General features: G+C 34.2%; 1 protein-coding gene across 1 annotated transcript in view; it reads left to right on the forward strand.

Moving 5' to 3' along the window:
* FMN1 (formin 1) overlaps window positions 1–27,444 on the forward strand; it is a 124,106-nt gene that overhangs the window by 20,176 nt on the left and 76,486 nt on the right. The window contains exons 3-5 of the mRNA XM_062495379.1: window positions 1,556–1,617; window positions 18,269–19,035; window positions 22,631–22,781. Of these exons, the coding sequence (XP_062351363.1) occupies window positions 1,556–1,617; window positions 18,269–19,035; window positions 22,631–22,781 (980 nt within the window). The remainder of the gene's footprint in view (window positions 1–1,555; window positions 1,618–18,268; window positions 19,036–22,630; window positions 22,782–27,444) is intronic.

A 27,444-nucleotide genomic window follows, 5' to 3' on the forward strand; every position in this document is an offset into this window, starting at 1 on the left:
AAACAAAAAAGTTTGTAGACCTAACATGTGGTGATCCCAGCAGAGCAGTCAGGCAATTTTTCCATGCCAGAAAGCTCTAAGCAGAGACCTGTTAGAGGGCAAGGAGAAGTTCAGATAGGTACTATAACTATCTAGAATCACCAAGGTTTTTATTTTATGCTTTGTGAAATATTGATCCCGTTGGATTTTATGTATCAGTTCTGTGGCTTGCATATAACATCATCTGTGTTTGGAAAAAATAGCTTTACGTTAAAAAGCTTCCATGTTATACAGATTTCAGGGTGATGATCAACTTACCTTTTCTTTCCTCTTTCTTTCATGTACACTGAAAAAGGAAAAACACATAAAAAAGAACAGCTAAGCACTGGCATATTTTAGTGATCTGGTACTTCGGTCCATACTTTGATACTTTAATGCGATTTTGTTAGTTCTTCTGTTGAATGGATCATACAAGTTCTGTGGTCTTAGAGACTATTGACAGTAAAACTTAAATTCTTTGGACTATTTTCAATCCTTGTTTAAATTAGGATTTAGTTGAGGAGACAGAAACCAACCCAGGAAACTAGAAACACACTTTTGGATTAATTTTGATTTGAAAGCAGATAGAAGTAGGACTTTGATCATCTAACAACAAACTCCAGTTGGACTTTGATCATCTAACAACAAACTCCAGTCACTTGTTTAGTAGTGCTGTTGCTTCTGGGCCATTGTCTTACAAAGGACTTGCTTAAAGTCTCTTAAAGCCTTACACCGGTGTTTTGAAGGGGTTTTATTTTGTTCATCTGGCCAAATGCAGTCATGGTACAGATTGAGGGGAACCATAGTATTAGTGTTCCCAGAGGTGTGTATGGTAAATCTATGCCATCACTAAACCTGTGTGATCAATGCGTGGCCTTCTCATTTTTTCACTGCTGATTCTTTGTTTTCTTTCAACCTTTGGATTTTGTTATATTCTCACTAAATGGCAGAGCTGTCCTGTATCTCATTCACAGTAATTAATCTTTGTATGATAGAATTAAGAGAAAGAATTCTTTATATCTCACTGTTTGGTATTTTCTGAGGTCTTCATTTGTGTTTGCGATTGCTGTTTTATTCAGTTGGACTGTGTATGGTGATTGTATGTTTGTAGTTCCATTTAAATCATTGTATTTGATGCATGTTGTTTTAGAATTCAGGTGAGAGGGTGTGTGTGCGTGCATGCACGTGCATGTCATAATATCCCATGAGTTCCACATTTATCTGCAAAATTAGGCAAACCTAAAGTTTCCTTTTATTTCAGTCTGTCATGTCTTTTCCCCCATTTTCCCATCTCAGCATGGAAGACTGCCTCTGTTTCATCCTCTTCTCTCAGAAACACCATGGAAAATCATGTGGTCTTAGCAAAAATGCTAATTGTTTGGTTCAGATTTTCTTTTCCATCACCACTGTGAAAGATCATTTATTTGAGAGCCTACACTTGCATTCTGGACCCAGTGGTGTTGTATGAAATATTCCATGCTGAAGATTGCACATTGTTTTCTGACGTTAAGGGAATGTACTTTTTTTATTTCTACAGAGTACCAAGCTGCAATTCTGCATTTAAAGAGGGAACACAAAGAAGAAATTGAAACATTAAAGGTATAATTTTGTAATTATTTACTTTATTTCCCTGGGTAGTGCATTTTACAGATTTAAGTGCTGCAAACATACACATTCTATCAAATGTTAAGAATTTAATTCTTTCTTTCTAGACATTGTTTTCAGTTGACTGCCAGCTCAGCTAAAATTAATTTCATTAAAATCTGTACCTGCACTCATAAATGATGTCCAAAAGCAGTTTTATTTGTTTCCTCTTTGTACTTCTCCTTATTGTTGTTCTGTAATACTTCCTGCTAATGCAGTGCAGTATTTTTGCATTGGCACTGGTGTTTAACTACTTATTCCTCCTCAGTAAAACGTACTTCTGTAGAAGCAGTTTTCTGTAATTTTAACAGGAAAATAAGCACATATGAGACTTTCTGAAGTTTAGTATTGAGCACTCTGTATTGATGTCTCCTTTTTTAAAGTGTAAAGTTGACCAACTAGTTATCAAAATCAGAAATAACACAGTTTAGTATTAGAGTGCACTTTGCTTTAGCTGTGGTAAGTAAAGTGAAATATGACAAGAAATTGTTTTTATCATAAAAGCAGGAACCTAAAGGGCAGTGTAACTGAATTTTGTGATCAGCCCTAGATAAAATTAACAGCATCTTCCTTTTCTCACCAGTTATGATATATTCTGAAGTATAGCTGCACTGTGTTCTACTATGGGTTCATATGCTGAATTGTTAGTATACAGGTCAGTTACAAAACATTCAATATTTCCTTTGTCATCATTAAGGCATGGAATGGAAAATAAACAGATTTAATAACAGAGGAATTCTGATAATCTGGTACATTGCTACATTAATTGTGTCATTAGGCAGAGCACGTCGTATAATCGAAGTATTGAAATTTGCATTATAAAATTTCAATGGGAATATATAACAGGGGAGTAAAATTGTGTCGTGGTTTAATGTAATATTTTGTTGCATTTTATTCTTTAAGGGTATAACAGAAAAATGTGATGGTATGTATCCCAAGTATTGAAAATTCTTGGATTAAATTTGATTTTGTCCTATGCGCAAAATGAACCTACAGACAGGAATTTCTCTGAACCAGTTCTTTGGTAAACTGATCCAAATCCTGTATCTGGTGTTTATGAAGAAGGTTTGATTATCATATTTCCTCTGAAAAAGGTTAGGAGTGAGACCCTTAGTCTTCTTTACTCCAAAAAGGCCTAGAAAAATGTTAAGTTCTGAAAGTTATATGTGCAGGAAAGTTCTCAGAATATTATTAAATTGTCCTCTGAAGGTGAAAGTAAGCAACATTATCTAGATTTTGTCCCTTGAAGCCTATTTATAGTGGCTTGTAAGCATTAGAAAGTAAGCTATGCTTTTGTACTGTTTCTTTTTGTAGGGGTTTTTTTTTCTTGAGTGTGTGAATAGGAATTCCACATTGGTTTTGATTCTTTAATATTTGTTATCACTGTGTTAATTTCCTATAAACTTCATGCAGAATACCCAAACTGCAGCCAGGGCTTTCCCCATACCTGAGGTTTGTAGGGGCTGGTGCTGAATCTGTGAGACTGAAGTTGCAGTGAATGTATCAGTCTTGAAAGATGCACAACAATCACTGGGTAGGGAGGGTGAATTACTGTACTGTATTTTATTTTGCCATCTTTATGTTACCAACAAAAAAAAGTGAAGCTTTGTTCCTTTTTTGGTGTCACTTGAAATAGGTTTTTGTCATGTAGTGTGTATGCTTATTAAGATTAAAACATTAATTACCACCAAGTCAATTACTGATGAATCTGTGCCATGTCTTATTGCATAACAATCTGCATAACACATAACTCTTGAATTAATGTATGTAATTCAGCGGAATCATCCACATGAAAGTAATGTCTAAAAAGGATAATGCTTTTGCTGCATTCAAAGAATTTATTGAATTATTCACTTAATATTTACGAAATACTAAATAATATATTTTAAAGACATGGAATGATTTCTGTTCAGTATTTTTAAGTGTTTTGCGCTTTTCCTGCTCTTGCCACTAGATGTCAGCTGAGTCTTTCCGAAAAAGTTCCTAAAAAAAGTGTTCCGGTTTCATACTTTCTAAACTGTGTGGTGTCATCCTGCCCGCTGTTTGTGTATCTACTTTAGCTTTAGGTCACAAATTATCTTGCACATTATGAAACTAAAATTGAAGTTGCTCAATCAATAAGTCATAGCTGTCAACGCCTTCATAGTGTTTGTCCAGAAGAACCAAATCTTGACTATCTAATAATCAACTAAGTAGATGACAACAACACAAATCAAAATAGCTTAAATGGACTGCTGACTTCTGAAAGAAAGGAATTTACTTGAAGGAGATATTCTGTTTGCAGTGTTTAGTATTTAACCCAACACATAGCTGCACAGGGGTGCACCATACTTTCTTTTCCTGTAAATTTATTTGATTAAATGAGTAAAAAATTAAGTTTTTCACTAAAGTGTCTTTGTTCCCTTTAGGTACCAAAGGTACCAAATATCCCTTCATCTTTAGTCATGTGGGAGTTTAATACTGCTTTTTGAAGCTGGAAGGAAAGTCCTTCCATCTCTAACCCTGTACCTTATGCATGGGAGTTTTTCTCTGATACAGGTTGTTAGACTTCCACAAGCTCACTAGATCTTTTATGTATTTCCAAACAGAGAATATTAGTATCTTCAGGTTTTTATATTACGTAATAGTACTACATAATGCATTTCATACAATTGAGTGTGGTGTTTGATAAAAAATTAACTATAGCTGGCTTATAAATAATTTAATTCATATTAAATAATAAAATTCTGTTTTTGCAGCTCTTACAGTATCTCATGGCAAATTTTAGAAAGAAATACCTGTATAATTGCATCTATTACAGTTATAAACCTATTATTGAAACTTAAGAAATGGTGAATGGTAATGCAGTTGGTAAAAAGCCGTGACATTATGAAAGAGCAAGCTGGCCTCATTTAGAGAAGAATGTATCATGAGGTGTTCATAGTGACCTTTGTGGCCTCCTTGGTAATGTTTGCATTTTTTCTTTTTTTGTGGAGGTTCCAAGAGCTGAAATGTAGAAGTGGGTAGAAAGTAATTTCCTTTTCACAGGAGAACTTCCTTAACTTTAAAAACTATTTCATATCATAAATTGAGATTAAAGACCAGTGCCTCAAAGTACCCCAGAAAACAGTGAAAACTGTGGAAGAAAAAGGAATGTGAAAGGAAAAGTCATAACACCAGTCAAAATTTTCTGATAATTTAAAGATCATTTATTCTTATTTTGTACTGAGATGATAAAGGCATAAAAACATTTCAGGTTTTGTTAAGTAATAAAGCTCTAACTCTATGATGATCATTTCATTCTTTTACAAATCTGGTTTTTCAGGTCTCATACTTCCTAAGTCCTTCCTTGTCTCTTTGTTGCTTCACCGTCCCATTTGTTTTCGCTCATGGTCAGTGTGCTTCCATTGCTCTTTAATTATAACATGAATATAAAAAAGGGTGCTGCTTCTCTCTGCAATATTTTGGAATTTTTAATTCAGCTGCGGCAGCCAATGGTGAATAGTGTTGAAAGACCTTGTATGCCAGAATACATTTTAAAATACTTCTATATGGAAAGGGGTGATTTCAGTTTTATTTTGGCAATTTAAAATGTCTTTTACTTTGATATAAAAGTAAATTTCATTTCGGCTTCAGAGCGTACATCACAAGTTGCATGTTTTAACACCAAATCAAAACATTTTACAATTTTTTTACAATTTTTTTAATAGATAGACTATTACAACAAACTGGAATACTTTTGAGCAGCTTAAATTGAAAAAAATCTGACCTGGGTGCTCTTAGAGATTTTTGTTATTCTTTTCTGAAGAAGAAGAATTTTTTTCCCCTCAGTTTTGTGTGTGCATATATGAATTCTTGCATGAGATAGAGATATCCTGATTTGTCAGCAGTCACTACGTTTTGAAATCTACTATTAAGATAGGGGGTCCAATGATGAATAGTGTTGAAAGCTTTGATATGCCACAGTACTTACAAAACCCAAAACTTTGGAATATATGTGGATTTAGGATATATGCTGACTTTTTGTAATAAGATTTTGCTTCAGGATGCTGAGATTATTGTTTTTAACTTTTACAAGATGAAATGCATCCATAAGGTGGCTGGCTGCTTTGAGTGTACTCTCTTGTATTTTCGTATTCCAGCATGCACATAATATAGAAGAAAATCTGTATCATATATGCTTCTCTCTCTGGTGGAGTTGCAGCTCAAAGGAGCAGCCAAGGTCAGCAAGGGTTTATTAGTCAGTCTTTTCCTAATGAGCTGTTCAGGCTTTTCAGCATTTCCATGTGGTGAACTGATGAAGGTCTCCCAGCTTGTGGTTAATTATTGATACTAATCTTGCCTAACTTGAAATGTTTCTGTCTTTCAGCTGCTAAATGTATGGTTACACCACTGTGTGTGTAGTGTGTGCCTTTACGAACCAGCTTCTTGGTTGCTTTGTCCTCTTGAAGGAATTCTCCCTATTCACTGTGGAACCTCTCTGTGACGCAAGAGAGGAAAAAATGTAAAGACCGAAAAAAACGTAAAAGTTATGAGAAAAAAGAGACTGAACTCCTATTAAATTGTATTAAAATACTGATTTCAGAACTCCTAAGGCTCCCAGACAATGGCAGCAAGATTATCTTTAAAGTCTGCATTTCATAAAATAGTGAAATTCTAGCAGGAAAAAAATCTTCCTGTGCCAAAAAATTTGCATAGCCAGTGCTAGAGAAGTTAAAGTAGTAGACTAGGGAACAAGGGAGAGGAGCCATAAAACAGTAAATTTTCAGCAAGCAGTACTTAATCTTTTTGGAACCACTTGACAATTTCGTCTTCATTCAGAAAGGAAGCTTGGAATGATTCTTCATGTTGTGTGAAGATATTCCCGAGTTCAGTGCTTGGTTTCAAAAAATCTGTGCATTACGATTTCTATATCCAAATCATACTCTATAATCGCATTTTTGATGATTTAAACATCCCTGCTGTGCTCTGATACTTAAAATAAACAAAATCTCCCCCCTTCTTGTCCTCCATTGACTTCATATGTGTCATATTTTTGATGCAATATATGGTTTTCATCCTTATTTTCCTTTAACAATATGTTTACATTGTTAATATTTTCTAATCAGATAGCTTGAATATCCTGGAAGATTATTTTTATATTGTGTTGTGGGTTTTTTCAATATGGCCACTTGCCATATTGCCATTCTGTTATTTTCAATGAAGTTTGCTGTGAGACTTGGATTGTTTAAACTTCATGTCATCTGCAGAATGCTGTTAATTCCACATGTTGATCCAAGGATTCTCCTGTTTATTTAAGAAGTTACCACAGACCATATTCCCTATATTGAAAACAGTGGAAATCTCTTTAACTCTATTTCAGCACATGGACATGGTGTACAATGTTAAAATGTGCATAGAGCAGGACAATTTATTGCATTTGAACTTCTTCAAGACTGAGTTCCTGCTCAAACTTAGACACATTACAAAACATTCAGCATAATTAGGGCTAAAACAAAACTCATAAAATTCATTATAACCTGCTGCATTTTTCATAGTTTATGAAAGTTAATTTATCCCATCACCTTGCCTTGAATAAATATATTATACACTCAGGAGAGTAAAGCAGAGCACACACTTTGAACAAGAAGACATTTTATTTTCACAGATGTTGAAGATCTCTAACATAGGAAGCAATCCTATACAAGAGAAATTAATTGAAGTGTCATCATGGAATTATAAAAGCCATTAAAAATTAAGTAGTATCAAAGTTACCATTTTGATTTTGAAAACATGTACGCCATGCTTTCCTGCCAAAATTATCTGCACTTTGAAATTTGCACCAGATATTTCTTTAAATCTAGTAGTTGTAAGGTATTTTTTCTGAATTAAATACATAATATTCTGTTGTTGAAATATTCTGGCTCTAATGTTTCTGGTTTTAACAGGCATAGGGATAAATTTATCAAGGATGAACATTTTGCTGGTAAAGGGAAAATCTGCCTGAAATTGGAAGTAAAAATTTTTAAAATAAAACTATTTTTTCTCATATTCAGTAAAGACGTGATTTTAGCAGCTTTTGACTTTGCAAATCAAGGGATCACTGATTACACATTCTGGTGCTGAACAAACTTTAAATTGCCATTTCCACAAAGCCACCAAGGTTGTTATAAAATAACACTGGGTCAAAACATCAAGAGTTGGATGTATGTATGGAGATGTGAAAGGTACAATTTTAGGTGAAAAATAGTGAATACAGATACTAGGACTGGCAGTCCTTATAGCATGCAGTCTTGAGACACTGCACTGGCAAGATGAAGGGCAAAAGGGGTAGCCTGGAAATCAGTACAGAAAACGGTAGGAGATAGATTGCAAAGACTTGGGTCTGGGCATCACAATGCAAGTTTTACTTATATGTGGGTAATATTCTCCAGGATATGTGTCATGGAATGAATACAGTCAGTATTTAATTTTATTTTTGTTGGTCAGTGAGTGATGCCCTCCCTTCCTTTATTAGTCAAGATTTGATCTTATAGGTAGTTTCATTATAGTTTTTTCTGCTGTTGTAAGTTTTAGGTTTAAGATGTTTAACTATAAACTGGACTTTACAATATGTGTTAGGATAGGATGTAATCTTATTATTCATAGACCTAAGGTTTAACAGATTTATTGGGATGTTTACATTTGCATAAATGTTCAATCACAGTTCATTTTTAACTTACTTTGCAACTATACATTGAATCTCACAATCTCAAGATAGTTTTTTGTAAAAGACGGTGTAACATGGGTGACTGCCTGAGGAAAACTGACTAAAATGACTTGTGACTCATCTTGCAGGAGTTTTTCAGTTCAAGCAAGTGTAGAATCTGTTTTTCCAGGTCAGCATTACCATGTCTTTACTATACTGGTGTTGTGTCTCTTTCTGAGGGTCCACGCTTCATTCTTGCATACCTTTCAACTTCAGCACACACAGTGCAGAAGGCTTAAAAGTTGGCTGCTTTTCATTATTCATTTTTTAACTTTTGTCTGCTTCATGGTCCCTGAGTGAGGTACTGGTTCTGTCAAAGAGAGTTTCTGCATAGCTGTAGTACATGGATGCATTGATGGGAAGGGATAAAATTAAGATTCCAATTGCTCCCTCTTGAGTAATTGATCAAGGCTACTTTTTCTGATACATTTTAATCTGCAATATTTTCTTCAAATTCTATAATGGGAATGTCTAGAGTAGTGTAGTGATGCATAATTAGCGTGCAGTATATGTTAGTTTAAGGCAGGTGTGTCTTTTACATAAATAATTTCCGTAACTGATGTTACACTTTTCCTTATCTGTGTAGAATCTATTTTTGTTGTTTTGATTGCACATGAGAACACTATTTTGGTGGAGAGGCTAATCATCTCTAAAAATTCTCAGAACTTCTGGACTAGTTATGTTCATTATGAAGAATGGGAATAGTTTCTGTAAGTGTAGAGTTACTTTTTTTGTTCTTATGGCATTATTTGACTGAATAATTCCTATTGAGAAGTATTCATTGCTGCACATTATGCTTCTATAGATATGTAACTTTATATTTGGTTGCTGTTTTCCATGTGTTTTACTACAAATGCTTTTTGCTTCAGCTTTTACTTAATCCAAATAATTGGTTGCAACTTACAAATATATATCGTTGCACTCCTATATAGTTACAGAGCTTTGTTATCATGGCTGATCTTGTAGCCTGATTGCCAAAGAAATTAGTTCTTTATATGGTGAAGCAATGTTGACAGTAAACTCTCCTTTCCATCCCCTGCCCAAAAGAAAAGGAAGAAAAGAGAAGAAAAACAAGGTTGCATTACAATTCTGGCAACATCAGCCACACTAATAAAATCAAATTCAATGTTGGTTTACGACTTTGAATTTATGTGACTGCACAGGATCAAAGGATTTGTATCCCACTGGATTGCAAGGTCTATAGTTCATGGCAAAAAACCTCATCAAAAAGAACATTTTAGTACTAGGGCTTTTCATTTTAATCAGCCACAGTAATAAAAAAGCTGTTAGGTGTCCAAAAACATTCTCCCAAGATCAGAGACAACTTGCTCTCTACTAAATTCAGTTTTCTTATTGGATCCATACTGCCTCTGTAGTTTTTGTCACTGAAACTTCATCTTCAGCTTGTTTTTGGCCATTTTTTGCATTGATTTCACATTTTACATGCCAAATGTAAAATATGCCACACCATCATGCAATTTCCCTGGCAACTGAGAAATACTGTAGCTTATCTCAAGTAAATTACCATCAAAATTAATAATTCATGTAGAATTTTAATTATCAGTCTGTATTTCTATATATTGTATTTTTAAGTATTTTATTAGCAGTATTCAGGGGTTTTTTTTTCCTTGTATATAATCGGAACACCACCACAGAGAATAGGTATTGGTACTTTGCATCTATACACACATAGTAATGGAGGCTGTCCTGAGACTGTGGTAGCAGCTGCAAGTGAGAAGCAGAGTAAGATGGTAACTACAAAGTTTGTGATAGGAAAGGAATGTTTGTATTTGGCATGTTAACTGTTCATGGTCCTAGTTCAATGAAAGTTTGAAATTAGTTTTTTAGCTTATAGTGTGGTTTCATACTTTGATTAGCTTTGCCTCACAGAAATTGCATACAATATATCATTTACATTTATTAGTGTATTGCATGCTGAATCACCTCATTCTATTCTGCAGAATTGAAATGTTCACCAGAATTTAACAGTATTGACAGATTTTGCCAATTAAATTGTCCACAAAATTGCGTTTTCCTTGAAATTTATAGGTTGGTCTCAATTTAGCTGGATACCGATTTTTTACGTATTACATAGGATTTGTATTTCCTTACATAAGCTAGCTGACATTTAGGAAGAATCAACACATAGTCACTTTCTACAGTGATTGTTCACTTTTGCATGGCATGACAGGTAGCTGCTACTTTTTGGCAAATTCTAGTGGTATTTTGTTCTCTGGGAATTCACTGCTGCCTGAGCTACATGCAAGTTTAAAGTGTTTTTTGTCAGTTGAATATTTTCATGGGTTTATTACTTTTAAAAGCATTCATTCAAATGAGAAACATCAGTGCTAGTGGGAATTTTATAGGTTACCTCCTGAACATTTAAAATCTACATAAAATGTTAAATTATCTATTGCTAATATTTATTTATTAATAACCTGAAATTTACCCCTTTCAGCATACATTGTTAACAGTTGGCTGTATTAAGTATTATTCAATCTAGTTTTTTAGAGTTTTTTGTCCTTTGTGTCAAGGAATAACATTGTTTAGCAAACATGCCTGTGGTAAGAAGTTAGTGAATCCAAGGCATTAACAATTTTTAGTTTGATATAAGTCAGATACAAGAAGAATTTAGATTCCAGTAAGATTTCTCTGTAGGTACAGAGATTCCTACATGTACAGTAGAGTACATCACTTACCAGGTGGTGAAGCAGTCATAAGAGGATCCATAAATGGGGGGTGTGCTATGGAATACAATGGGCATGATTAAAGATATTTTTCCATATATTTAGATTCATAATGTTTGCAGGATCTTGAAAAACTGCCAAGAAATTGCAATGACACATTAAAGGTTCTATCTGATTATTTCATTAGAACTTACGGATAAGTTCTTTACCCCTTTTAAGTGGGTTGATCTGACTAAAATGACATCTGTGTAGGACAGCTGTAGAAAAAGAACTGGAGATGAGCTTTTGTGAGCTATGTATTATGTAACAAAGTTCTCTGAGTGATATAATTTGTTTAATCTTAAATGGCTGGATGGTAGTTCTTAACCATGAAAGGATTGAAGGAAGAATGTGTATATATGCAGGAAACAATACCTAGATTAATGTTACTTGACAGAAACATTTTTGACCAGACACAGGGTAATAAGGATGAGGAACACAAACTTCAAGGCAGCCTGGAGATCACTCTGTGAAGAGCATGGAAAAGAGCACTGAACATTAAAAAATAATGGAAGGTCCACAAAGAGCAGCAAGAGAAGATGCTGCAGCTTAAAAGAATGTAGGACTTTCTGCAGCTCATAATGGAAGGGACAGTTTGTATCTTGTACATAACAGTCTCTTAAAATACATGGTCCTGGTCAGAAAACATCTAGTGTCCTTGTCTCATGTATCTGCTTTGCATGGCTGTCCATGCTCTTCTGATAGTGATAAAAATGGAAGTGTGTTTGTTACCTTATACTTAAGAGGCCACTAGTGAGAATCAGAATCACAGTCATAGAATATGCTGAATTGTGGGGACCAATGGGGTCCAGCTCCTAGCCCTGGCTAAGGCACCTAAGGATCACTCCATGTGCCTGATTCAATTCCTGTTCCCACTGTATTCTACTGTCAGCCTTTGGCCAGTTTATTTGTATGTGTTGAGTCTAGTGGATCTATAGGGATAAAGAATAGGAAATAGCTGGGGGTTTTACTTGTTTGTCTTTTGTCCCGACTACTTTTGCTCCATTTCCTCTATAAAGCTATGTATTTATTATTTTGGACTCTGTATGCATTGGCTACGTGAATATTTAGAGATCTGGGATTGTTTGAGAATGTTCAGTCGTTATTTTTTTATTGTGAGGTGTAGGAACAATTATTACTGTGTGTCCTTGACAGTGATGATATACCATAAGTAGCTGTTATGTTTGTTGAGGTATTTGTTAGAGAGGAATTTTGATTTTTATGTAAACTGGCATGGGTTTAACTTTTTTTCCCTGTGGAGAAATCCTTTGCTAAATCTCTGACTGTTGTTAAAATTTAAAACAAATGTTATGTTTTTTCAAGGACAGAGATTCAACAAAATAGAGCTTCTTTTTTTTTGTCAACACAATAGAAGAATAAAAAAAGTGTGAACTCTTCCAAAAACTGAAGAGTAAATTACTTAAAATGAACAAAACCAAGTTAGAGGCTCTCTGAAAATTTTGTTTTTCTTCTTTTTTTCTGTGCACACTACTTTGATGGCTAAAATCCTATTAAGAAAAAAAAGCTGTAAAGTATATAAGGTATATTTAAAAAGCTTTTCATTAGTAGCACAGTAATTCTTATCTTTTTTTCTTTTTTTTCTTTTTTAGTATCTCCCTTGCTGGAACATATCCACATCTACTAACTATATCCCTAGATACTTTGTGTCTTCTGTGTTCCCACTTTTTTTTATTTTCATGGCTGGGCATAAGTAACTAATTAGACCTAACAATCACTGCATAAAAGTCAGAGAAGGGAATAAAATCCAGCTCACTTTCTCCCTAATATGTTATTTTTCCACTCTAATTAGAGTAAAAACTTGTAAAAGTGTGTGTTTCTCAGTTAAATAAGAGGTCTGTCTCTGATATACCTAGAACAGCTTTGTTCATTAAATATGTGTCATTTTTACACAGTCACTTTTCAGAGTAGAATTACACTGTAAACGCTAGTGAAAAAGTATTGCACATTGACAGTGGAGAATGAAATTGTTAGTTTCAAAGCAAAAGTTCTGCATATTGCTTGTTCTGAACAGTGTTTTAGGGAACTTTTTTTTTTATGTTTCGCTGTTAAAATTCTCAGGATTTTTAAACATTTATGGGGCAAGTAAGTCCTGACTAATAAGTTAGCAACTGTTTTTTGAATGTAAACTGCTGTGGAAATTTATACTTTCCTTGTGCTCATACATACAAATTGTTCTACAGCTTTTCATATCAGAGCAGCTCTGTGTCATGGTTAAAAAGGTTTTGTTCACATAAAATCACATTATATAAAGCAGTGAAACAACAACAAATATACTTCACTTGACTGCATTTAATTGACTGTAATTGACTATATTGACTTAGTTAATGAGACTGTAATCTTTCTTTCACATATCAGAGCACAGAGAAAAGCTGTCACGTTGATACTGAGATTTGTCTGTGTCAATCCACATTATAATTTCAAAGACATTGAGACAGCTTGTTGTTTACATGAATGGGAGGATTTAGTCTTTTGCTTTTGTGATTAATTTATGATTTATCATCTGATACTGTTATGGTTAATGGCAGTATTGTACAGTGATTCAATATTTGGAATTTTTCTTCCTTGAGTATATGCTTCATCATTTCCTGGATCCTGTGGGACCAAGGCTGAAGGTTCACATTGTCAGAGAATATAATTTGCCTTTTTTCTCTGTGTTGTGTCAAGTCACTTAGCAGGTGCTAGAAGGAGGTCACCAGAGGGATGGGTGTAAATGGAGAAAACAGGAAGACACTGGAAAGCCAATCCAAACACTCCTGTTGTTTTCCAGGTTACAGTGTATTAGTGGTTTTGGATATTTGCATAATCCTCTTATATCATGCATTTTAGTAAAGAGAGGTCTATTTTTTTTAGGGGTGGCTTTTATTTTACCCATTAACAGAATGTTTTAGGAAGAGGGTAACACCGGCCTTCTAAGCTTAAATATAAACGTCTGTGTTCAAGGGATCTGAGAGTCAGCTGGGATCACTTGCTTGGTGAATTGATTTTACCCAAAGAAAATGGATCATGTCCATTTCAATGGCAAATACCAGACAAATCTTGACAAATTAAAGACACTGATTTGTAAATGCAACTGCACTAGTGAGGCTTGAAAAACAAAATGGGCAAGAACCTTCTTTAGTCAGAGTCAGAGGTGCAAAAAAAGTGCAAGAGTGCATTCCAAGCAAGAGCAGATTTGGAGGCAAAAGACATTTTTATCAAGAAGGATAGACAGAGCTGCCTGTTTATTGAACCTCTTCAAAGTGGATATTAGGTGGAAGCACAGAGCTGTGGAAGACAGGAAGAAAGAGATATATTAGCCATGAAGGCTAATTTTAGAATTCAAAATAGAAAAGGGCATTTGACAATACTCAAGCCGAATCAAGTCTTGCAAAGGAAATTTAAGGGTTCACTGAAAGTATTTTTTAGCAATGGAAACAGAAAGAAACTAAGGAAACAAGGGGAGCATTATGCAGTAAGGGTGAGGTGGAGACAAAAGGCATTGTTGACTGAACCTAGAAAATTAAGACCAAATGAGCTGCCCCGAATTTCAATAGCAGTGATCATGAACACAGGGACAGAATTTCTCATAAACTAAAAAAACACACAGCTTTTAGTACTGAATAAAACACAAAGATTACTTTTTTGCACATGCCTATTCTTTTTATCCTAATATAGGGTTGATTCAGTCAGTCTGTGATGGGCAGTCCTTTGCAGATCCTTTTCCCTTAGAATTGCCATACCACTGATCAATCCCTTCTGTGGCTATGAACACTGCAGCATTCTTTCTTGAATTGTAGCATGTATTTTCAGACTGTTTTCTTGTCTGATAAAATTATTGTGAATTCTGAATTTTAACAGTGTACTTCAGCTTAACAGCATAGCAGTCTTTGCCTATTTAACATTGCAAGAAATAAATGCAGTATTAATTTGACTATTAATTAATGCAAGACAGATTGTACCAAAGTAAGGCAACTTTTTTCAGTAGCACACTGCTGTATGGATTAGGCTTAAGATACTCAAGAGGTACTTTCAAACTGATGTTTGAAATGTGATTTCAGCACATAAGGGTTTTTTCTTTTAATCTATCAGTATGAAGAGAAAATAATAAGATTTTATTGAAACATTCATGCCTCAAATTCTGTATTTGTAGCAGTAAGCTGGAAAAAAAATGTGTCTCTACTGTCATGGAAATTTAGGCAGCTGTATCAATTTTGTGTGTGTGTGTGTGTACAGGAGAAAGAATAATATGTCAGTGGCTGATTGGCAAGAGTCACTGATACAATGGTAAGACAGAGAACCTCAACAGACCAAGGCTTGAGGGCTTAATTCGATACTCTCTGAAAAAGCAGATTATTGCTGCAAGAAAATGAAATGGTCAGGGGAATAGAAATATGTTCCTTGTAGTAGTTTATTTGGTATTGAATGTAGCTATACAATCCAGATTTCTTAAATGAGTCTTGCTGGGAAGCAAACAAACTTCTATACCAGTCAGCAGAGTTACAAATGCAGTTTTCAATTGAAAAAAAACCTGCTATCCTTTATATAGAAAACTTGCTAATGAACATCTCCCGCATTGTTCTTTGTCGTGTCTTGCTTTCATTTTATACAGCAATTTTTACAAAAATCGATAGGTTTCAAAATCCTCTACTCTTCCAAAATAAATCCTGTTCATTCATGAATAGGGTGGTTTTCACAGCTGTAGTTTCAGCTGCCTTCTAATACCTTCCGCTCCTCCAGCCTTCTTCCCATGTGTTCCCTCCATCAAATATCTTGTTTTCTGCTGAAATATTTTTCCATTTCATCTTGCCTAAAGTAGTTGTGATCAAACTGTTATATTTTGATGATGTTTGTTCTCCGTTTCATTCATCATATGACTTTAGAGCATTTAATCTCATTTTAAGAAATATTTTCCAGGAAGCAGACCTTTGTTATGAATATGTATGTATTATTTATGCATATGTATTAAAAAATAGTGCATATTAATATTCACATTCTTGACACTTTTGTTGAAAGTATTATTGTAGGTATATAAGGTAATCTTTGATGAATGAGACACTTTGGGATGAAAAGTAATTAAAATAAAAGTAGTTTTATTACTAAATAGAAGTATTGCTTATTTTTTGTAATTACTAATGTGTAGTAATTTTAGCTTTAATTCTTGTTTATGGGGATTTTTCAAGTTATGGAAAATAATTCTGAAAATTAGAAAGTTCTATGCTTTTTCTTGCTTTTCATTCTTTCTCCTCAAATATAATTTTGACTTTAAACTACCAATTTTATATTGTAAATTAAAACTGGAGATCTGTATTTGGAAAGGCTTATAATACTGACACAGTTGCTTTTATGCCCATTTAAATGTAATAAATAGTTTTGTTAGATACTGTGCTTGTTTTACAGTGTGTTTTTAAGGTGGCTTCAGATTTACTGCTGGGAAAATCTTTAACGTTCAAAGTGTATTGTTCTGTGAGGGAGTTTTTGATGTCCAATAGGAAAAAAGTACTGTGATAAAAAAAAAAACACCAAAAAAACCCAGTTAAATTCCTTAAGGCAAACTGACTTCATTACCTCATTTTTGGATCAGTATGCCAAGTTTTAAAAGAAAGGCAATTTATTTGGAGCAATTCAAATGGCAGAAAATCTTGTGATAGTTGAATTGAATAATGAAGATGAATGCCAATGGAGTAATAGTAGGAAAAAGGGAAAAAGCTAAGTAAATGTTATACATATTTGTTTTGAGTTGTCTATAAAACTAATAGAAATTGGGTTGTTTCCAATGCAAATTTGTTTGATTTTCTCTGTAAAACTTTAAACTTGATTTCCCACCTTTACACTTGGCAGTGTAAAGGAGCATTTTGTACCCAGTGTTTTCAGATTGTTTTCTTCTGATTTTATCTTACTAAATTGATTAGAATTCAAGCTGATCATACTTCTGTAAGTATAAGTATCTTGTATGCATATCTAGTCAAGATTCATTTTGCAATATAAAATCATGACTATTACATTATATTTGCCACGTTGAGCTACACATGTATGACTTGGTTGCATATTAATTAATGCTAGTACTAATAAACTAGTAGCTCTGAGCTAATATTCAAGTTAGAATGGTAAGTAGGGAGTGCTGTGTTACCACTTCTGACAAGCACTGCATGGGAATTTTAAGTGTCTGTGCCTGTAGGAATTTGGGAAAATCACAGCTCATTAGCTGTTTTCTCTTAAAAAGGTTGGTTTCCCTTTTGTAGAGAGATCCTGAAAGAACCATGAAAAACTCTCTTTCAGGAGTCATTGCCTTGCAAAGAACCATGGTAATATCAGCCAGCTGCCTGATAGTGTCATGGAATAACAGAAAATAACTTGTAGGGATCTAATAACCTGGAATAGCAGCACTGGATTGTATTGGATTGTTTAAAGGAGATACTTCTGTGCCAAATGTTTTGTATCTTTCTGACATATAGTGAGAAAAGTGGTTTTTTTTTTTCCTTAGTTACTTATCCAGTGAAATCCTCTTGATTATTTTGGTTCTAATGTTTATTTTCCTGAGTTGTATCTTAAAATATATCTGGAAGAAATGAAATTTTAATCTAATAGTAGAGATAAAGTTGAAGAAATTAAGTGTACCTCTGTGAATTTTATTGATAATACATAATAGGTTGAGCTATTACTTTATTTAATGTTTTATCCTGAATTAATTTCAACCTGTTGTGTTCGATCTATTTTTACTTCCTAACATGTTACTTATCTCTCTCTCTATATATGTACATATGACATATTTATGAAATTAAATAAGCAATAAACTCATGTCATTAAATAGAATAACATTTGGAAAAGGTACCTTCTTTCCATAATATACCATTAATTATTACATTCAGTTAAAAACTGGTACGTTTGCTTAAAGATAATGTACAGCTTAGACTTTGCCCAAATTGATGTTCTGGGTTTTTTACTTACAAAATATATTTTGTTGAAACACACCTCGCTTATATTTCTTCAAAGATTAGTAATTGTCCAATTATGTAATACCTTGCAATAAAACCATTTAGAACTGGGAAAGGGAATTGTCTCCCACTTTGCTTAATATAAGAACATAGTTGAAATGTGAAGATTTTTAATAGACTACAAAATAAACACTTCAGAAAAATATTTGCACTAAGGGTTTTTTTTCCTTGTTGTTCTGCAGTCTCAGTTTGAACTCAGGGTATTCCATATTCGTGGAGAACATGCTGTCTCAACTGCTCAGCTTGAGGAAACGATTGCACATCTGAAGAATGAACTTGATAATAAATTAAACAGAAGAAATGAAAAAGCAAAGGATATTGGTGTTTCTACTGAAGATGATAACCCACCAAAGGCATACCGAAATGTATGTATACAGACTGACAGAGAAACTTTCATAAAGCCTAGTGAAGAGGAAAACAGAGCTGTGAAAAATAACCAAATAGTACCCAAAAAGCTTAATATTTCTTCTTTGACACATAGTATACCTGCCCAAAGTGAAAGTAAGGACAATTACAATGTACAGTCATCAGAAAGTGTCTTGTCTTGTCAACCAAAACAAATGCCTCCTCCTCCACCACCACCACCTCCTCCCCTTCCTGATTCCTCACTGTCCGCCGTAGTTCCTCCACCACCACCTTTGCCAGTGGGTCCGACTTCACTGACGTCTCAGTTTGGATCTGGTCCACCACTGCCACCTCCACTTTCTGAAGGCTGTAGGAATTTTCAAGCTCTGCCACCACCGCCACCACCACCGCTTCCAGGGCAGGGACCTCCTGTTCCTCCTCCACTGCCTGGATCTGGGTTACCTCCACCCCCTCCACCTCCTGCGCCTGGGTTCTTTTTTAATAGCACTTTATCTTCAAACCAAGGTCCTCGAAAACCTGCCATTGAACCTGGCCGTCCCATGAAGCCTTTGTACTGGACACGAATACAGTTGCAAGATAACAGGTAAAATATATTTACTTGGACTTAGAGTTGCTACTTACAGGTCAGTGTAGAGACATGGAATTTACATAATTCTAGAAGAAAACCTGAATCAGTTCTAGAAGTCTGAAAAAATAAGTTGTTTTAAAATACCATATTTAAATTAAAATTATATGTATTACAAATGAAAACTTTTTGCATCCTAACAAAAAGATGTTTTATTTGGGTTTTTTTCCCCAATAATTCAAGCACTGCATGGATAACCATAGTGGCAAGGTGCTTCCCAGATATAGCACTAAAATGTAAAAGGATAGTCAAGAGATTAGAAAGATGATTTTTTTTTCTTAAAATTATGTTTGCATTAGAATTAGAATTGAAATGTTAAAGTTTGGTCAGGTGAGAATTTAGTTTCATTTTTGCTTTCCAGTCACTTCATGTGATCTTTTCTCCAGAGAACTATGTCAAACTCCATGATTCCAGTTCTAGAAACTGGAGGCAGTTAAACTGGAACCTTATCTCTGTGTATAATTCCATCATAGCAGGAAGAGTGAAGCATGTTTTTATACATAAAGTATGTTTTTATGCATAAAAATATGTATAAAACACTTGCAGGTCAGCAGCCTGTAGCATGAAGTGTCCATTATGGACAGGTCTCAGTATCGATGGAGACCTCTACAGCTTTAAAAAAATAGATATAAAATTAAAAAAAAGATACCTACCTTACTGTGATTTAGTGCAGGGATAGAATCCTAGATGTTCTTGAGGGAGGGATGCATCCAGAGGGACCTTGATATGCTTGAGTAGTGGGACTGCAAACCAGCCCATGTGCAAGGTCCTGCACCTGAGCTGGGGCAGCTCCCAATATCAGTAGGATCTGTGGAATAGAGAAAGTAGATTTAGATGGAATGTAAGGAAGAAATTCTTTACTGTGAGAGTGGTGAGGTACTGAAAAGTTTCCAAGAGGAGCTGCAGATCCCTCTTTCCTGGAAGAGTTCAAGGCCACATTGGATGGGGCCCTGTGCAGCCTATCTAGTGGAGGTTATCCCTGCCCGTGGCAAGGGACTGGAATGAAGTGATCTTCAAGGTTCTTTCAACCCAGGTCATTCTGTAGTTCTCTAACAGTGTTCTAGTAGTGTATGCTGTTGTACCAAATGCAAACATCTATGAAATGTTCTGTTTTGTTGATTAGTTTGTAAGTGGTCATATGGTGAACAGGCGTAAATAATTTTTGGCCAGTTTTTTTGAAATGATCCTACAATCTTTGTTTATGTTACCCATTTATTTAGCTGACAGGAGAAAAGCAGTTCTTTCTGAACCAGCATTAATACCTTACTTCCAGAGCCATTCAGCTGCTCTTTTGGATTTGACTGATTCTGACTCTCCTTCTTGTATTTATTACTGTAATATGGAGCTTACTAGGAGGGATGGATCAAAAATTATTTTTTGGGTAATGCTTAAGTGACACAGACTCTTTTATCTTAATGAAGAGTTGTCCATTAATTCAGGTCCTGCATTAATGCAAGTAACGAAATTACATTATTATTTGGATCTTAAACTTCAAATCATTATTATCTGTGTTGAAAATCATGTTAGCTTAGCAGCAGTTACCAAGAGGCTAAATTGAAACATTTTAATGAGTTAAATTATATTCCTATATATGGCTTACAGTTAAAACACATCATAATATTATATATGCTATACAAAATATACACACAGTATATTAGATACAGTATTATTTAGTGTGATTACATTATACTGTGAATTTTAGAAATTATTTTAGGTTATTTATCCTGTAATAATGATTTTTACAAATGTATTCATTTAAATTACTTAATATTATAATAATTTTATTTTCATATTGAAGCACTTTTGTAGTTAAATATCTGCAGTTAAGTGGATTTAAATATGAGTTTTATTTTACTTTACAGCTCTCAATTTATTTTGATGAGAAAGTGTTATTCTGGTGTAATGAAACATTGTAAGGTGTTAATATTTTATATAAAATTTTTTACAGGAACAAAAAAATTAGTGAAATGTCAGTTGTATATTCTTAGTTTTTGCAAGTAAAAATAATTAAAATTTTCTGAAATTTAAACTTTTTCAGGATTTAAATATTTTGGAACAGGAGGCTTGAACATTTTGGTTTTACTTTACCTCCCGGTATTTCTTCAGCATAATTCTTTCATAGTGAATAATTAGTTAGTCCATAAATAAACTTTATTGTAATTTTTCCTGTTGAATCAATGAAATAGAAGTTTTCTTTCTGAAATAGTGCTGGTTCACCAAGATTTTGCAATATAGGATATAATTCATAGCATTCTGATGAACTACGGGTCACCAGATGTAATGGTCCAGCATTTTCATGGTCTGTATTAGAACTGGAAATTTCTTCAAGGGTTTGTTTGCTGCTCAGATCAGAAGCTGTCCAGGACTTCTTGTTGCAGAGTCAGAAAGAGTTCTTCATTCTTCAGTATTGCTAACACAAGTAATATCAGGAAGAGTGACATGCCTGAGCTCTAAGCTTGTCCTGCGACATGGAATATGCTGCATCAGCTGATTCTACTAGAAAAAAAAATGAAAAGTTCCTTAAAGATTCATAATAATAGACAGTTGAGTATTAAGTAGAAACAAATCCTAAATTTGAAAAAAAAATTGGTTCCTTTTGAATTGGTAGTTATTCCATTTTGTTGCATATTACATTTATGTTTAATGACATCAGCCATTTGTATTTTATAGCGGTTTTTATCACTTTTTAATTGCGAATAATTTCACTGCCTTTTAGTGACATCTACTGGAAGAAGTGGCCCCACCTTCTACTGATAAACAGACAAGAACACTCAGAAGTTCTGTCCCACGTATTTTCCTGAAACACTGAAATTTTGGAACAAAGCCCTTTCAGAACTGATGTACAGTGTTTGTAGCACTACATATTATCTTCCCCTAATCCAGATAAAACTAGAGGATTGTGTAAACAAGCTCCCAACTGATCCAAAGCTACATCTGGTCTTGGAAGGCAAAAAAAGAAGGGAAGATAATCCACATTTAAAATTTGCAGTTGGGTAAATGGAGAAGAATACTGGCCAGTCTCACAAAATATAAGCCACATAATTACTCTAGTTTCTCAGAATTGCAACAAGGATAAATATGAGCATACATCATCTGTGGATATCATGAAGTAAATCAAGTCCCGTATAAATTGCCCCACACACTCTTAAAATATGCTTGAATAAAGTTTGTTCACTATTTGTTGATACTGTTTATTTTTATAGGTCTAAATAGGTTACTGGGAATTTCTCAAAAAAGCTGACATTGGAATACTTCTCATTCTAATTGAAGTGGCAGAAATCTCTTGAAATGTATTTGCACACACTGCCGTTGTTGTGCAAAGAACAGTACAATACAAAGGATGCATTTTGATAGTCTACCAGGCATAGACTAAATATCTGAAACTAATAACTAATAGAAAAACTTTCTGACTCCTTACAAGAGCAAGGTATAGGAAAGGAATGCTCATGGGGTTGCTTTGAGTTTAAATCTACCATGGATTTTCATACATTATGCTTAGGTCTATTATGGTTTTTCATAATGTTTAGAAGATTTACTACCTTTCCCTTTATAGGAAAACTGCTATGCCAACATTATGGGAATCACTGGAAGAACCTGATATACTGGACACTACTGAGTTTGAATATTTATTCTCCAAAGACACCACTCAGGAAAAAAGAAAACCATTATCAGAGACTTATGAAAAAAAAACCAAGGCCAAAAAGGTATTTATTGTTTCTTTCTTTGTCCTTTTTTGTGCATGTACTGTTTAGTCTTTCATTTTGAGAAAACTTCCTTTTAATTTTTGGATTTTTTTGTGAATGAGCAAGAAATAAAACTATGGATTGTTGATTCAGTCTCAATTTTCTTGCTTGAGAATGCACAGCTATTTTATACCATGGAAGATTTTTTGCCTTTGATAATGAAAGTTCCGCATTCCAGTGAGGTATAAAAAATACTGTGTAGGAGAATAGAATTAAAGTTCTAATTCATATCTGAAAGTGCCAGTGTATCAGGCCGTTATTTGCCCTCAAGCTGATTTGTAATTAATGCCTGTCATTAGTTGCTCCAGCAAACCTCTTATCCACTGAGATTAGTTTTATTGGAAAAATAAAATTGAAAGCAACATTTTGAATAAGAAATGCCAATTTTTTTTTTTCCAGTATAGCTAAGAAGTTGTGTCAGGAAGGGACCTGACAATAATTTATGTAATGGTCAAAGCTACATGCAGTAGCTGTGTCATTGGTGTAGTGCAGATACTGTCTGCGTCAGACATGATCCATTACAAGAGACAGCTGGCACTTGCCAGTTGAGTTTGCAGATGGGAAAAAGAAATGCCATTAGTAGTATTTGCTGCCAGAAAAATTCTAGACCGAATAATAATCCATACTGTTTTCCTAAAACAGTGTGATTACCCATCTGAAACTACTGAAACATTTAGTGTGTTTTAAATCTCTTTGAGTTTACCTGCTTGGAGCCACAAGAGGGCACTTTGCATGTGAGCTGTGCTTGCTACTGTCAATTTTATAACACACAGAATATGAAACATATATATTGGTGCTCTCTGATCTTTCAGAACATCTTTGGTCATAAATTCTCTGTATTGTCTTAATGTCTTAATGTAACAGCTAATGTGAAGTATCAATAAGGCTGTAGAACCTATAGAACTCCATGCAGTGCAAAAAGTAAATAATTAAAAATGGGGCCTGGATGGGGACATGCTGGCATTTGTAAACGCACACCAAAGAAATAATAGTTAGAGTCCTTCAAATACTACACAGAAGTTGGGCGTGAACATCTCTTTGAAAAGTAGTTTGAGATACTTTACTTGAAAAATACTTGAAGTTAATGTGATACGTAGTAGCAGCTGTATCCATAAATTCTGTTAGTTCACATATCTTATGCCTTCTTTCTAATACTTATTTTTACATTTCATTAATTTGCCTTTTTCAGAAATAATTATGTAAAAGGAAATACAGGTTTCTAAAGAACTCTGCAGAATTTAATCACTATAAATTTTATGGGGAATTAATAAGTACAAATATTTGCCTTTTTATTTCAAAATCTCAGTAATCAAGGGAGTATATCTATTTCTCCAGGGGGTGACAGCAAACCAAGTACAGAATTAGTCCAGTGTACTGAAAGAAGAAATTGGGTTTTTCTATTTCCTTGCTGCTTTATAAACTAACTTATTTGTTTGAGTAGCCTGATTTTTTAGTGAGCTGTGTTGGCTAATCCAAAATTGAATTGGATAATACTTACAAAGCATATTGGTATAACAATATACATTATTTATTGTGAGCAACCAGTTTATTTTCACACAAAGAAATCTTTTTTATTTCTATCACTGTTTTAATTATTCTGCTTTGTTATTAAAAGTAAACTTACTATTTTAAGACAATGGATCTCTTTCTGAAATTAATGAAATGAAAAAGGTTCCTTTAAAGTACTGTAGGGAAAGACAAAAATAAATTCCCTAAAAAATAAATTTGGAATTATATTGCCATGTCTTTGGTTTGGAAAACTGATGGGGTTGTGATCATGGCACTACAAACCATGGGAACTGTAGGGTTTTCTGTGAGAATTTACAAAAATCATGGTCAGTAGTGTGAAACATTCCATCACTCGGTCCATTTAAAAATTAAAAATAAATCCGCTTTTAAAATTCAAAGAAAATTTTAATTGAGTACAGAAGCTTTTAGTATATCCTGTCTCTTCACCTTTCTCAGTTAAATGACTCATAGGAGCAGCTGAATGTTTTTACAGACAGTTGGCCCTCTTAGAATGTCCTGTGTTTTTCTTTGTCTCTCTGAAAGCCCAGATATCTGCAGGCTGGCTCCTGTGAATCAATCTTGGTGGGCTGCAAATGATACAGCAGTAGAAAGGCTTTTTTTTTTTTTTACTTACAGGAGGGTTTGATAGTAGATAGTAACAGAGAGCTCCTATAGATCAGTATAAAGCTGTCAGTTTGGCTGGTTTCATTTCTGATTTCTGCATGGTTTTCTTGGCTCTCAAACCTTCTTGCCTTTTTTCCAGCAGTTATAGCTACCAGGGCTTTAGCAAGAGTCTTTTTCTTCATTTCAGTACAGAAATTGCTGATTGTCTGGTGTCTTAAAGATCATATCAGTATCACTTTATGGGGCATTGTATAGTTTGGTTAAAGATGCTTTCTGCAGACATTAAAAAACGTATCTTATGAGGCTCATAATATATTACAGATTTAGCTGATGCCATGTCGTTATGTACTTATTTATAAATTCCTTTTTCATGTTCCCTGAAAGAACCTTTCCCAGAGCAAGATACAGGTACAGCGATGAAGTTGTAGTTTGTGTTTGAAATAGTTAGGCTGCTTTATTTAATGATACCTGTTAAGAATGAACCACCCACTGCATTAAACCTCTTTGCACAAATTATGCCCTATTTCATAGTCTTTTTTAGACAATAAATTCAGCCTCTTTGGTATTTAGGGAAATGACAGACCAATAGATGGTGCAGGTCTGCTTATTAAAGCATGATTATTCAATACTTTGCTCCTTGAATGAGAATTACATCAGTACCTCACAGTCCAGTTCCTTTTTCAACTGGAAGTAAGATTTTATCTTTTGAATTAGAGGGTAATGGATTCTGATTTAACTCTTTTGCAGTTCCAAATAAAATAATATTATTCACTTTATTCTCAGAATTATTAGTTTTGTGAAACCAGTTGTAATAATCTGTATGCGTAGGCCGTGAAACGAATGCTTCTGTGGAAAGTCTGTAGAAATTTCAGTTTGTTCTGTCCTTACCCATTTTTCCAGGTAGTAGACACTGTATGGCAACACAGATTAAAAACAATTCACCATATACTGTGGGGTTTTTTTACATACAGCTGATAGACACCTGCCATTTTCAGCCAGAAGTGTCTAAATGTACTACATAAGCTGCACCAGAGGAGGATTAGGTTAGACATTAGGAAGAATTTCTTCACAGAAAGTGTGATTAACCGTTGAAATGGTCTCTCCTGGTCTGTTTTCCAGTACCATTTGGCAAGTTATGCTCAGAAAGTAAACTTCTGAGTATATATTCATATTATATGTATATATTTATACATATATATAATTATAATAAAATATATATTCTATAAAATTAGTATTTATAATGTATCGATAATATTTCAATATATAATCAATAATATTTCTATTCATACATATATATATACTCACTGTCAAAATACACCGAGGACTCTGTGGACTTCTTTGATGGTTGGAGTTACCTTGGTATTTGCCCTTATTTTTTGGGTAGCATAATAACTAACTCTGCAGGCACCACATATTGCAAGAGGCTTCAAATGTACTGAAGTAGATCCTTCAGAAGTCTTTCATTATATCTGCAGTCTGGTCTGCGTGACAAAGATAAGCACAAAACTAATGCAATTAACCACAAGGTTAATATGATTAAGGATATTTAGCTACCTAAAATATAAGATGGGGTACAACTGTCTAACTGACTGGTAATAGTTCAGCAGAAAGTGGCTCACAAGAGGAACATGAGTTTTCAAATCATGGTACTACTAAAAATAAGAACTCTGATCGATCAAGAAGTACTTCTTGCAAGACAGACTACTCAGCCATGTCTCAGTTAAGACTGCACCTAGATTTAGGCGCTACAACCCTTCATTAAAATTTTGCTAACTGTAAAGAGTCAAGGAGAGGAAGAATGATGAAAAGTGAAGTAGTCTCTAAGGAAAGAATCAAATTATTATGATTGTTTAGTCTAGAAAGAAGAAGGTTGATTGGGACAGTTACAAGTGTAATCAAGTGCATGCAGCTGCTGCAAAGAAAAATTATGAAAAGCTTTCTAAGAGGAAGGATACCAAAGGAATGCAGAAAAACTTTGGCCAGGGAAATTATGTTTCTGTATTTGGAGATTTTTAGGAAAGTTTGTTTAGAATGATACACATATAATTGATAGTTATCAGTTATCTTGTCTTGAAGTGCAGAAATGCTGTGAATGACATTTTGGGTGTCTTTTCAACATCTTGACACTGTAAATTAATTAAAAGACACAAAGTCAACTTTCTGTCCATTGTCCTGTGGATTGAAACAGCTGGCCATACTTTTCTCAAGAATGGAAACACTTTCACGAGTCCCAAACTTGTTGCATTCATGCCAGGCAGAAATAGCTTATTGGGTTACTCTGATTTCTAGAGGCTTCTGACAAGTATGTGGGGGAATAAAGGAAGGGAAATTAAGAATCCAAGTGTCTGCAGCAATGGTAATACAAGTTAAGGGACTGCATAGAAGGTGATTTTATTTATTTTTAAAAATACAGTAACTTACTTTTGAAAATTATAGCACATTCACTTGATAGTTATACAGTGTAAAAACAGTATAGGTTAAAGGAAGGTCA

The sequence above is a fragment of the Cinclus cinclus genome, chromosome 6, assembly GCF_963662255.1.
Source record: "Cinclus cinclus chromosome 6, bCinCin1.1, whole genome shotgun sequence".
Classification (NCBI taxonomy): domain Eukaryota; kingdom Metazoa; phylum Chordata; class Aves; order Passeriformes; family Cinclidae; genus Cinclus; species Cinclus cinclus.